At 44.9% G+C, this 13620-nt stretch overlaps 1 protein-coding gene across 1 annotated transcript in view; it reads left to right on the top strand.

The window, feature by feature from the left end:
- The window catches only part of RNF19B (ring finger protein 19B), an 85354-nt gene that overhangs the window by 38260 nt on the left and 33474 nt on the right, over positions 1 to 13620 (top strand). The window contains exon 6 of the mRNA XM_069223402.1: positions 5634 to 5774. Coding sequence (XP_069079503.1) covers positions 5634 to 5774 — 141 coding nt within the window. The remainder of the gene's footprint in view (positions 1 to 5633; positions 5775 to 13620) is intronic.

The following is a 13620-nucleotide window of genomic DNA, read 5'->3' as shown; positions in this document are numbered from 1 at the left end:
CATATCCAGCCACCAGAAGGCACAAGGGTGTTGCTGTGCCACTCTTATTCCTGCTCCTCTTAGGAGCTGATTCCAGGCCTGGTCCTGATGCAGCATGACTTTGAGTCCGTTGTCATAGCTCCCTTTAGAGGGAGCCATGCTGCACATCTTTGCTGTACTTTCTTCTTCTGCTGGCATGCTTTGGTGCCCCAGGTTCTGCAGGGGGCTCCAGTCAGATTAACATTGGTGAGTCGGTCTTCAGCTCCATCTGTGTCCCTTAAACCTGTTTAGGGGTCTGCATTGGGGATGACTCTAGTACCGCACCGAAATCTGTGCTGTTCCCTGCAATGCCTGAACCAATGCTACTTTCACTGAAAGAGGGTCCACAACCTATGGCGGTGTCTGAGCTGCATTTGTCTTGAGCTCGACTGAGGTTGTGTCCCAATTCAGACGTGGCACAGCCAATACTCAGTCCTTCCCTCTTTTACACAATACCATAACCGCACAGTCACTGCACTGACGTTTAAGGTCAAAATCTGTGTATGCGGGTGCTGAGAAAAGTTTGTGGCTTGGTGTGGCACCCACCAGATATGTTGAAAGGCAAACTGTTGGATGAAGTGTTCATTTTAGCTTTGGCTCAGCAACGATTTGTACTGGGTATTGTTGAAGGTACTTGTCTGCCAGTTCATCCTTTTTAGTTTGCTAGACCAGCCATACTTGTTCCAGTCACCAGCTATAAGGAAATTCCTTAGAGGTTTGCAACACATGTTTCTGCTAAAACTCTTTGTGATGCGACAATGGGAGTTGATTTTGGTTTTCGCTTTCCTAATGTGTTCCCTTTTTAAGCCAATTCAGTTGTCCATTACTCTGCTTGACCTTGAAAACGTTCTTTCTGTTTGCGATAACATTATCAGATTGCACGAGTGAGCTTCAAACTTTCTTGTCCTAGCCGGCTTATACCACCTTTATACCAATCTAACTAGTGTTGAGAACCTGACAGTTTTTCATGTTTGACAAGTTGTCACCCATCCCACATTCTTTGCTCTGCTTAACCCCCTCAAAAGAAGAGGAATGACTGCGATTTTGTAGAAAAGGACATCTTTCTGTATAATTCCTCCCAAGTTTTTTTTGACTGATGCTTTTGGTGTTTCAACTCTGTAGTGTACCTGGCCCTGCTGTGCAGGTCCCAACACATATGCTCTTAACCCCAAATTACTTATAAAATTGGCTAATACCATAGCTCATTTACCTTACATTTAAGTCCCTAGTACATTGCACAACAGGTACCCATTGCTATTAAATTAAATGTCATAAATGGACTGCAGCTCTTAATAGTGTCACCACTGCTTTCACAAAGTAAAAACGTGACTCTAAGCCTGCCATTGCAACCTGGTCAGGTAGCTTAAACTTGCCATGTGAACGTGCCAAAATAAACCCTGTTTGCCAGGTCAAATCCTTCCTTTTTAGTATTACTAAGCCACCCCGAGGAAAGGCCCTGGTAGTTCATGAGGCAGGGTGCTGAGTATTAAAAAGAAAGTTATGTAACTTTTGTGCTGACAGTAATGCCAGTGGCCCCATTTGCTAACATGAAGTTTCACTAACAACTGCATTAAGTGCTAACACCACCCAAACCACCCCACCAACCCCCCCCCCCCCCCCCAAATAGGAAGTGTGAAGTACTCCCAAGAAGAGGGAGCCAAGAGAACTGCTGAGGGGAAGAGGTGTGAACTTCTCCAGCAGGATGACCACTGGACGGTGGCCACAAATAGCCCAGCTTCAAAGAGGCTACAACCTCAGTGAAGCAAATGGCGATCACACTTTCACCTGCCTGCTCCTTTGTGTATACAGATAAGCATCTCTTCAAGAAGGGGGAAAACATGCTGCAGAACCTGTTTTCTAGGTGGAGTAGCTCATTATGCCGAGTACAAGGGTTCCTCACAGGTGAAGAAGGCTTGAACTATCTTAATTTAGGGTAGAAAGGGGTAGCCTGGGATTGTTTGAGGGGCCAAACCCCCAGGAAGTGATTTAAAGTGGAAAGGGTAGCCTTGTGAAAACAATTGCTCCATTGTTGGGGGAATCGTCTCCTCCGACAAACGAGAAGATGGCTTAATCGTGGCACCCACAGTCCTCATATCACTACTGGACTGGAAGAATACAGAAGATGGACTGCACCCAGAGACCCGCAAACAGGGCTATGCCCACTCTTGGCAAGGAACGTCACTTGTGTGAGGACGTAAAGAGTGACTCCAAGGGCCAGATGACTAGCCTCCTTTTGAGCCCATTGCTGAGTTTGACTTGGACTCTGGTCCCCTAAGGAAAAGGATTTGCTTACCTGCAAACGACTACTGATCCTGCTGCGGAGACCTGTTGAGTGCGGACTGGACCTGCACTTGACGACGACTGCTGCTCGAGGGCACAGAGTCTTGAGGTGAGGGATAACCCTTCAGGTTTGTGAACCAAGGTTGGCCGCAGGAAAACTGCATCTCTTCAGCATCCTTTATCACCAGCATCAGGACAACTTTTTTTCTGGATCGCTTTAAGGAGAAAAAAAGATTCTGAGAAACCGAAGGCTGCTGAATACGACAGGTAAAGTGTGCCCCCTGGACCGGGTTGGTCCCTGTGAATGTCTCCAGCCCACTGTGGCTAGGCTAAGAAGACTCTACCAGGTGTTTAAGCTTGTTGAAAACTAACTGCTTGCAACGATTTATTGCATCCGGAAGCTTAAAGTAATTTACTTACCTTTAAAAAAAAAAAATCTTGTCTCTGGTTCCCCTTAGTACATTTTTGTCATTTTGATGGCTAATTTATGATTCTAAAAGGTGCATTATTTTTATGAAGCAGAGTCAAATTTGTGTAGTTTGTCGCTTACTTAACAGTTTTGGCACTTCTAAGTGCTTTACAATTTTTCATTTGATTAAGCCTGACTGCTCTGTGCCACAGCTACCTAAGACTGTGAAATGGGCTTTTGTTAAGGTACCTAACTGGACATGATGGGTATTGTGGCATTACCTGGTGAGGTCTCACAACCACACCACATAGTTCACATTCCTGCAGACTTAATCGAAAGAGAGCACGGAGAACATTGATAGTACCAGAGACCATCTGGTGGGAGATCAGCTCTTTATGGGATTCTCTGGAGCAAAAAAAGGCAAGGCGGTGCAGAAATAGGTCAGCTCAAGATGGATAGTCCCCTATTAGGATTCGCTTCACTTTAACTAATAAGCTGCCTCCGCAAGTTCTGAGGGCTTGTTCTACCTGAGCCAAGGCTGTTACCACTGTTTTGACCCATTGTGTGTCTGTCCTGCATATCTGATGCTACATGGCGACAGTACACACATTCCCAAACCACTATTGCTTGACAGTCAAGTCTGTCTTAAAGGCCATTTTGCTCATTCAGTCCTGCAGGACTTTCTGATCTGAGATATTCTACAGAGCCACCACTTCAAGAGACACTTCTTTATTCTCTTCACAAGGTGAGGAATCTGTGCTTAGAAGTATCCATCAGAAGAACAAGTTACTTACTTACCTTTGTAATGCCCTTTCTGGTGGATGCTCTATCTAACTGCTTATTCCTCACCACCCTCCCACCATTCTGGGTGGTCTACTTTTTTTCAGTCTAAAAAGGTTCCAGATTGGGAACCTGTACATAGGTCCGTTTTACAGATGAGCTCCAGGTCTAAAGGCATGGACAAGCCTACAATAGAAACTGACAGCAGACGCAATGGCTGAATTAAGTTTGTGCCGAATTGTACAGCACCGCCTTCTGGCACCCAAGAGCACTATTTGAGATTTCAGCTGCCATTACCCCTAAAAGAAGATAAACGCCAGGCCTGATAGGACCATTTCGAGTGGCTGCCTTTCCTTAGAGCTGCAATTAAACTTGGTGTCTGGAACAGCTTTGCTACTGTGACCTGCCCACAAATATGAGTAAGTCCTATTCACCTATTAGGAAAGGTGCAGGCTTCTGGACTGAGAACCTTTAAATCTCTTGAGGGAGAAATGATTTTTTAGGTGGTAAAATCACAGGAAGTGACCAAGAAGGGCCAGAAGCATAGGAGCTGCAGAAGCTCCTTCCATGATGACCTCTGTGGTGAGCCTGCACCCTTCCAAAATGTTATCAAAGGAAGCCTATCTTCCCCACCTAGCTCTACAAGGCCATGTGAGTTGTTCCTCTTCACCACAAGCCTTGAAGATGGTCCCTGCTCGCTACAGCCACTGCCCTGTACTTGAACCATCTGTTTTATGCATTGTGTGAGATGTCTCCATTCAAAGGCTCTTTTGGGCCCAGACTTTAAACCCCAGTTCCTTTTATTGGTCTGCTGAAGTATGAGGGTCCATTGCGTGCACACCAGCCTTTGTGTGACCTAGGTCCTTGAAACCTAGTGTCTTCTAAGTATGGTACTTTTATTATTTTGGCAGTGCCTTTTTCACCTCCCTCTAAGTACAGTCTTGTTCTTCTTAGTGTTGTAAAACTCCTTTTGAGTGAAATATACTCTGTCATACTATGTTTGAGTTTCTAACCAATCACAGCTTTGGACCAGACTTGACTGCTTGACCAGGCTACCCTAGCAAAGTCCAGTGCCCAAATACAGTAATTTGGTTGTTATGTTGGCAACCAGTTTATTGGTGGCCCAAGGACAGTGTTGGTTAAGGCCACCCAGAAACCCAATAAGAGGCCACTCATTGAACGACTATTACAATTAGGCCCGTAAGCTGCACAAAAGTGGTTGTTTACACACCCATCAGCTGACCCTTGTGATGTTTGTCTGGGCTGAAGGAGAAATGAGGAGATAGGGTATGTTGTCCTTTCGGGAAAGCTGTTCCCAGCGTTTTAGCTGATTTCAGTCTAAGGGTTTTAACTTTAAAATGGCGTATTGTAAATTTGCACAGTCTGACTTGACTTAAATTTCTTTCAGCTCGTTATGAACTGTATTGATAATGTAAACCTCTATACAGTGCATCACATTTGGGTTTTGATGTCTGCTATCCCTAGGGGGTTTATTTTTAATCTCTTGGGCTTTCGCTCGTAGTTTCTCCGGCTTTCTTTTCCAGTCAGCATTTGCTCCAGAGCAGCTCGTTCTTTGACTTGACCGTTGGGTGCTTCATATAAACGATAAAGTCTGCACAAAGTGGTTTCCAGAGCCTAGATTCTGCCAGCGTTAACTGCAATTTTGTTTTGGTGCAGACATAAAAAATAAAAAAATACCCAATATTCTCAAACTGTGGAGAATTTGTAAAAATAATTAATTTGCTGCTATGAATAATGGAATGCTCACTGGAATAAGCCAGTATGACAGGTATTTGCCCCCCAGCTCGTTTTACCCTGGTTCTTCTCAACCCCAACACCCCCCCCCCCCCCCCCCCAATCCTTTTTTTTTTTTTTTTTTGGTGCCCTTCACTTATCCTCATCTCTGTTCTGAGCTCGTTTGCTTTATCAGCAGCGAGCTCCGCCTTTCCTACCGATTGCCTATGTTCTTTGCACCTGTCTCTTCACTCTAGTTCTTAACTTGTAAAATGTTGACTCCATTTGCTGGTTCTCCTCCACCTCTCTCATTTGCCCTGTATTTTTGATGATTAATGTGCTTTGGCAGACCTTGATTTCCACTATTTTCACTTACTTTGTGATTCATTTTTGATTGTTTCTTTCATTGCAGGGATCGGGGTGCCCATCATGCTGGCATATGTATATGGTGTAGTACCAGTCTCACTGTGTCGTGGAGGAGGCTGTGGTGTCAGTACGGCTAATGGGAAAGGAGTGAAGATAGAGTTTGATGAAGAGGATGGACCTATTACAGGTACTGCTGTGCTGACATTTTTTTAAAGTGAAATTGTACACAGGTGTCATTGTATCTGTGCTTTGAAAACACCACTTTTTGCCTAATTTGTGCATTAATCATAAAACAGATACAAAAATCTTGAATCTGAACACACAATTTCATACACTTGCAAAGCCATTGAAAAATAGTTATTTTCCCATCTTTAAATACATTTTAACACTTTTGGCCACTCTAATTTTTGGGTATTATCCTTTTCATGCTTCGACATCTCTTATAGTAATCGAGTGCGGTCCTTAATTAGCTGTTCATTGGCTTTGTGCATGCCCTGGATGTCATTCAGTTTGAGGTCTTCAGGCTATAAGCCTTCGTGATGGAAAGACTGGAGGCAGTGGCAAAGTCCCAGACTGCTTGCCAAAGTTGGACTAGACTTCTCATACTACACATTGAATTCAAAGTGTATGTTAGAATATGAAGGTATTCTACTCCAAAAAGATTGTTTAAATAAAAAAAGACTAGTTCAGTGTATTGAGTAAGCTGAGCAAAATGTTTTCTTTTTAAACTATTCTCTTGTACTGGGGTGCACTCCCACATGCTGTTGGGAGCTACATTGTTAACTACCCCACCTTTTACCTACATACAACTTAATAAAACTAAAGAGCAACGTTATAATTTACCAAGTACATCTGCTGTGGTTATTTTGAGCCTGTAGACTTGTTTGCTTTTTAAAAGCTTCCCTGGCATTTGGCTAATACTTTATTACTCTACCTTGCCATGCCACATGCAACTAGAGACCCGTGGTATTCTTGGAAGTAGTTCCTTTATGGACATAACTGCCACCCTTTGGCATCTGGCCACCTTTTTCAGCTTTCAGAACTCAAGATTTTTTGTTCAAGTTTTTTTATTTTTTTTATTCAGGCCTATTCATATTGTGAATAGACTATAAATGCTTTTCAGTTTAGTCCACGGGACACTCCTTGTAAAGCTGCTGCCTATTGCCCTGGTTTTCTTTAATTTCGCCAATTAAATAAGGGGGTGCATGAAAGGTGGTGGTAGTAGTACCCTAGCGCTACACTGGTGCGTTTTTTTTTTGTTTGTTTGTTTTTTTGTTTTTGTTAATTGCTTCTTTTCAAATTAAGCCGAGTTTGACCTACACAGCTTGTAGATGGGTTCAAAAAGATACTTCTTCTATATCAAAATTGTCTCATGTAAAATTGCAACGAAATCCCACACACTGGGCCAGGTATTTATGATTTTAAATGACAATCTGCTGTGATTGTGGACTAGGAAGACAAGTAACTATTCCTTTCAGATGACTTGCAAGTGGCCTTTGTCTATCTCACATGGTGTTCCTTCCCTTTGTCAATTCCTCAGTTCCTTAGCATTTTAACATCTTGAGTGTGGGTGAGGTGCCTTTCAGACATCTGTTTCTTGGTTTTCTGCTTGTAGTGATTGATATCCATGAGCAATTTTAGGGTGGGGGGTGGGGAGGGGAGAACGTTTACTTCCCCCCCCCTTTTTTTTTTTTTTTTTTCCCCAATGGGATTTACTGTTGTTTTTTTGAACTGGAGCTTTTTCTAAAGACTGCAGCCGGAAAATCTTTAATGTATTGAGACTGGTGCAACTCTTGAATTCCATATATTAGCACTAAATCTGAGCTTGAAACAAATACCCACTATACCTTCCCCGAAACGCACAATACACTAGGGCACAGACTCCACCTTAAATTGTGTTCCCTAATAACCGCCAACCCTCTTACCAATCTCTATTCCTCTCCCAGGATTCCATAAGCTTTCCTCCCCTCATTATACTGCAGTTCAGAAGAAGAAATCTCTTCCTACCCACTGCTCCTATTTCAGCAACCAAATACTAAAGATCATACTGAAGCTATGTGCCAGAATTATAGGGTTGTTGTGCATAATGGGGTACTGCTGGAGACAACCATGTAAAGGCTTCTCTCTTATGACCAAACATCGACATAATACCAGTACAGTGAAGGCTGCACAAGAACACAAAGTCCCACTTGAAAATGTGGAGGCTGATTTACTCATTGAAATACTCGCATTAAAAAGCTGTATGTACTAGGCATGTGTGGCTGTAGATACAGATGCTGTGCATATTCCAGCCAGCTTGTGTTGGGCCTGGATGTTTGCATGTTGTTTTTCTTCAAAGAAGTCTTTTGAGTCACGAGGTGCTGTAACTCCTCCTCTTGGAGATAATGCGCATGGTCATAGACTCCATTGTTAGATTGTTTTCTGTACACATTCATAACAAGGAAGTGGTTAATGCTATATTGTCGCACATCTGAAGCCAATCAATTTAAAGTCGCGTAGCCTGTATTTGTGCGCGGTGCCAACCTGGTCAGAGAAACCCAACCACAAAGGGTTTCAAAATTGCACAGGTTTCGTAGATGGAACCCCGGAGGGGACCACCCATGGACTGTGCTGTGAGATACAATTTGAGAAAGAAACAGGGACCAGGGCACTCCGAGTCTCTATAATAAATATATAGTCCAAAATGAGTAGAGTTGCAAGGAGTGTTTAATCCAAGAACAGACAACAGCCAACACGTGTTTCGTCCTAGCAGACTTTTTCAAGGCTCATAGATTCAGACTTGGATGAAGAATAGTTTCACTAGGGCTGCTGTAGCCCCTAAAATATAGCATTGGTTCCAATGTAAATAGTCAGTCTTGCCATATTTTGTGGCTAGTGCTCCTGTCTTTGGCACTATGCGGCTTGCCGTACTCGTAAGTATTGGTCAAATAGTATATCCGTAGTTACATACGGTGATAGACACGGGGTCCCTCTGGGCCCAACCTTATTTCTTTCAGTCACTATACGTTTAGTAATGCATCCATTAGTGCGGAGAGCGCAAGGACAGCGCGTGATAACGCTGTCTTGTTGCCGGCTGTCTTGTTGCCTCGTCTCATGACCACACAGCACCAGTCCGTGGGGATGCCTACAAGTCGTCTTTCCCACATGGCAAACCATTACCTCAGACCAGTGGGTTTTGGCTATTATCCAAAATGATTCTCTTACCATTCCACCTAGCAAAGACACTCTCGCCAGAGCACCAAAGGCTACTCCAAGAGGATGTCATAGTGCTCCTTCTCAAAGGAGCTATAGAACCCGCCCCTGCCACCGGCAAGGCACAGAAGTGTGCTCACTGTACTTCTTAATACCCAAAAAGGGAAGGTCTTTCAGGCTCATTGTAGACCTCGGGCCCCTGAAGGAATACATCCTCTCAGAGCATTGCCACATAATTAACCTTTAGTATGTCATTCTGCTTCTCCAGCAAGGCGACTTTATAGCCATTCTTCACCTGAAGGATGCCTATTTCCACAAACATACATATGGTTCATCACAGTCTCATGTTTGGTCAGTGTTATGCATTTCCAATTTAAAGTGCTCCCCTTTGGGGTCGCAGCAGCACCTTAGGTGTTTACTGAGTGCCCTACGGTGGTGAATGCACACCTGCGCAGACTGGGCATTCACATTTCTCATATCTGGACAACTGGCTGCTTTGTACTGCTTCCAGCAGTGCTGCGAACACACCTCGGTAACATTAGATCTTGTGTATCGCTTGGGGTTTACACTACAAGATCCCACTTCCAACCCTATCTATGGTCTATTCTCAACACTGAGGTAGGTATAGCCTATCTAGATCTACCAGGAACCAGACCTTTTAGGCACTGCTCCCTTTGTTCCAACCAAATCAACAACTCAGGCAGAAGTCATGCACCTCCTTGGCATGATGGGCCATAGTACCTCATGCCAGGCTTCAAATTCATCCATCGCAAGAATATTACAGTGGTCCAAGGTGGAGGGTCATTGGGATGATCTAGTGATGATCAGCCTCCACACTTATCGCTCTCTGCTGTGGTGAAACAACAACAACCTGTTACAGGGGCATCCTTACCATGACCCAGTTCAGCAAAAGAGTGTTACAACTGACATCTCTTATGGCTTGGGCCACATACTTGCAAGATCAGACAGTCCAGGGTTAGTGGAAAGCAGAGTTCTAGTACCTCCACATCAACTACCTGGAACCGCTAGCCGCACACCTTAGGCTGAAGGCTTACTTACCTCACCTGATGGGCAAGGTTGTTCTTGTTTGAATGGACAATTTAACAGACATGTACTACCTTCAGAAACTGGAGGGGGGGAATGGAGACACTGTCTCAGCTATACCAGAGCATTTGGCGTTTGACTTTCTGCTACAAAATTAAATTGCTTGCAGAGTATCTTCTGTAAGTGCACAGCAATTTTGCTGAGCTCCTCAGTAGGCAACAAGTTCACGAGTGGGAACCCTATCCACAAGTCCTCCTCTGCTACTTTCACAGATTGGGGTACTCACAGATCAACCTGTTGACAACAACAGAAAACGCCTAATGTCCAAACCTTGCCTCCAGTTTCCCACTGCCACAGTCTAGTGGCAAAGGACTATGGATGAATTGGTCAAGGATTTTTGCCTACGCTTTTTCTCCTATCTCTTCTTACCTTTGTGGTTTGGAGGCTTGGGCAGACGGCCCTCATCTTGGTAGCACCCACACGGGCCCATCAGCCCTGGTTCACAACAGTGCTCTAACTCTGGTTCCGCAGCAAGCTGGACCTTCTCATGCAGAACCGTGGAGAGATCAGACTCACAGATCCCTCAACCTTGAAATCTGGCTCCTGGGTTATAGAATTTGGATACCTTAATATTCTACCTGATTGCATGAGCATTTTTGAGGAAGCACACAGACCTACCACCCACGCCTGCTATGCAGCCAATGGAAAAGGCTTGTGTACTACTGTCACTCAAGATATTGATCCTTTGAAAGTCACAGTACACAACATTGTCGTTTTAATTTATTAATAAAGCTCAACCATCATCCTGATAGGGACATCCCAGTACTGGACCAAACACACATCTCTGCGAACTCAAAGCCATTAGAGACAGAAAATCCAGGACTTTAAGTGATTGCCATTTGTGAGGCGAATTTCCAAAGGTAAGGAATTTAACTGGGGTGCCGCTAGGTGACCAAACAAGCACCCACCTGGCTTTCTAGATGTGTACTGCGAATCAAGGCTGGATGAGAGGAGCGCAACGCTCTAGTGTGTTCATAGAAAGCCACTTTGCCATGCAATGTTGCACCTTTCTGGGCTAGCCGTTACCTCCATATGATTAAACCTGGCCTCGTGGCTGCCTACCTTCAGATTAGACAAACGTTTCTGCCTTCAGGATACCAGTCATTAAAGCTTTCATGTAATGTTACAAGAGGGTTAACCTCCGCAGGTCCCAGCGGCACCTGCATGGAAACTCAGCATTATACTTGCAATACTTTTGGGCCCCCCCTTTTGAGCCCCTTCACTCCTGCACTCTGCAGTTCCTCTCTTGGAAGGAGGTATTTCTGGTTGCCATCACCTCACTCTGGCATCTCTCTGTAAGCTTTAGGCATTAACCCTCGAAGAACCTTTCTTCCAAGTACATAGAGATATGGTTGTCCTCCACACGAACCCCAAGTCCCTCCCCAAGTTAGTGCCCCACTTTTAGCTTAATCAGTCTGTTGACCTTCCTATTTCTTCTCCCCCCCCCCCTTAAAAAACCTGATTCTGTTGCGGAATGGGCTCTTCATATTTTGTATGTAAAACGAGCTTGCATGTACTGCGTTGATAGAACCAGACCATTTAGAAAGACGCCCCAAAGGCACTGGGGTTTTTCGAGCCCCACAAAGAGAAGAGACTATTCAAGTAAAGCATTGCCAGATGGATAGTTAAATCCATCCAGTCATGCTACCTTAAAGCTAAGAAGACTGTGCCCACTCCTCCTGGCGCACACCCTGTGTGGAAGAAAGGAGCCTCTGTGCTCTTCCTGGGGAACATCCCTATAGCTGATAAATGCAAAGCAGCTACTTGGGCAACACCACACACTTACAAAACATTACTGTACGGATGTTCTCATTGCCAAGAAGCTAATGTTGGTCAGGCAGTACTCCACTCTTTTCAGTCTTCTGCAACACCCACTTGCTAGCCACTGCTTTTTGGCAACACTGCCTTAGTCTGTGCATAGCATGTGTATCTACAGACATGCCTCGGATGGAAAATGTTACTTAGCAAGTAACCATCTGTTCATGGCATGTAGTGCTGTAGATTCACATGCGCATACCCTCCTGCCCAGACACCTGTCTGCAGTATCTTTCTCTGTCTCATTTTAGGTCGAGCATAGCTGTGCACAAGTGCTGCTTTTGACCTAGTCTAATCTATTCTGTCTACTTACACCCATCACTTTCATTTGTTCCTAGGCCTGCCTTTCAAAAATCCCTTGATGTCCTTGGTTAATGCTTTAAGTTTGTCCTGTCTTGAGGCTATTTTAATACCACTTTGGAGACTGACTCTTTTACATGGAAAATTGCACGATTGGCCAGATGGCTTTCATGTCAGCGCACAATTTTTTGTCTTTTGCCTCACCGCTTTGCTTATGGCAGTATGTTGTTTCTTCAACTTTGGTTTTGAGCATCTTGCTATCTCTTTGTGATGTCTGCGGGGTCTTTTTAATTAGTTTTTTAGCAGTTTTATGTAGCTCAACATCAATGTATTACAGCACTTTACATGAGCGCCAGTTACATTACACAAGAGCACATTCATTTTTGGTATCAAGGGAAGATAGTGATTTGCCCAGAATCACAGGATGTTGAGCCGGCGACGAGACTCCAACCGTGTTCCCCAGCTCCAAGGTTGGCAGCTCTGGCCCTTATGCTACATCCTCCCCTTAGGGTTCTTTGTCTGGTGCGTGTTGGGGCACTCTGTGAATAACTCGTTTTGATTATAGCGCTTGGTAATACAGGTTCTGCCATTTCATAGCGCTGCAAAGCAGGTACCATTCTTAACAAAAGTGCTATAATTTATTTGCAGTTAAGCTGCTGCTTCTGTTATTCTTTGTATGCTGTCAGACATGAGGTACCCACCACTGATCAGGAAAGAAAATTGACACAGCAGGAAAACTCTCAGCAGTCTTGGCAAGAGCGTAGTGGTGCATCACAAATTCACCAGTCCAGTAGGTTGTGAACAAAGGGTGAAGATACTTAAAGTTAAATATAGTGTTCGATGGCATCTGTCGCTGTAGATACGCATGTTCTGCAATAGCTCGCCATCTGGTGTTGGGCCGGAGTGTTACAAGTTGTTTTTCTTCGAAGAAGTCTTTCGAGTCACGGGACCGAGTGACTCCTCCTTTTGTCTCCATTGCGCATGGGCGTCGACTCCATCTTCGATTGTTTTTTTTCCGCCATCGGGTTCGGACGTGTTCCTGTCGCTCCGAGTTTCGGAACGGAAAATTAGCTAATTTCGGAAGATTTTCGTCGGTATTGTTGCGTTCGGGATCGGCGTACTTAGATTCCACACCGCATCGAAGATCGGAGAGCTCCGGTGCCCTTCGGGGTAGTTTTTTCGATCCTCCGTCGGGGCCTGGTCGGCCCGACCGCGTGCTGAAGAACGCCGATGGAACGGACCCCGTTCCGTTTCTGCCCCAAATGCCACAATAAATACCCCTACACAGACCAACACTTGGTCTGCAACCTGTGCCTGTCACCTGAGCACAGCGAAGACACCTGCGAGGCCTGTCGTGCGTTCCGGTCCCGAAAAACACTCCGAGACCGTCGAGCCAGAAGACTTCAGATGGCGTCCGCTCCGACAGCCCAACGGGAGTTCGAGGAACAAGAAGAGGAAGGTACCTTCTCGATCCAAGACTCAGACTCCGAAGGATTCGACGATACACAAACCGTGAGTAAGACGTCGAAATCCACTCAAAGAAACATTTACAAGGCCCAGGGGACGCCACTGCCACCAGGCCATGGCTCGACCCATAAAATCGGTGACCGACCGTCGGCACC

Source organism: Pleurodeles waltl, chromosome 3_1, assembly GCF_031143425.1.
Source record: "Pleurodeles waltl isolate 20211129_DDA chromosome 3_1, aPleWal1.hap1.20221129, whole genome shotgun sequence".
NCBI lineage: Eukaryota > Metazoa > Chordata > Amphibia > Caudata > Salamandridae > Pleurodeles > Pleurodeles waltl.
This window is presented reverse-complemented; position numbering and strand designations above follow the sequence as displayed.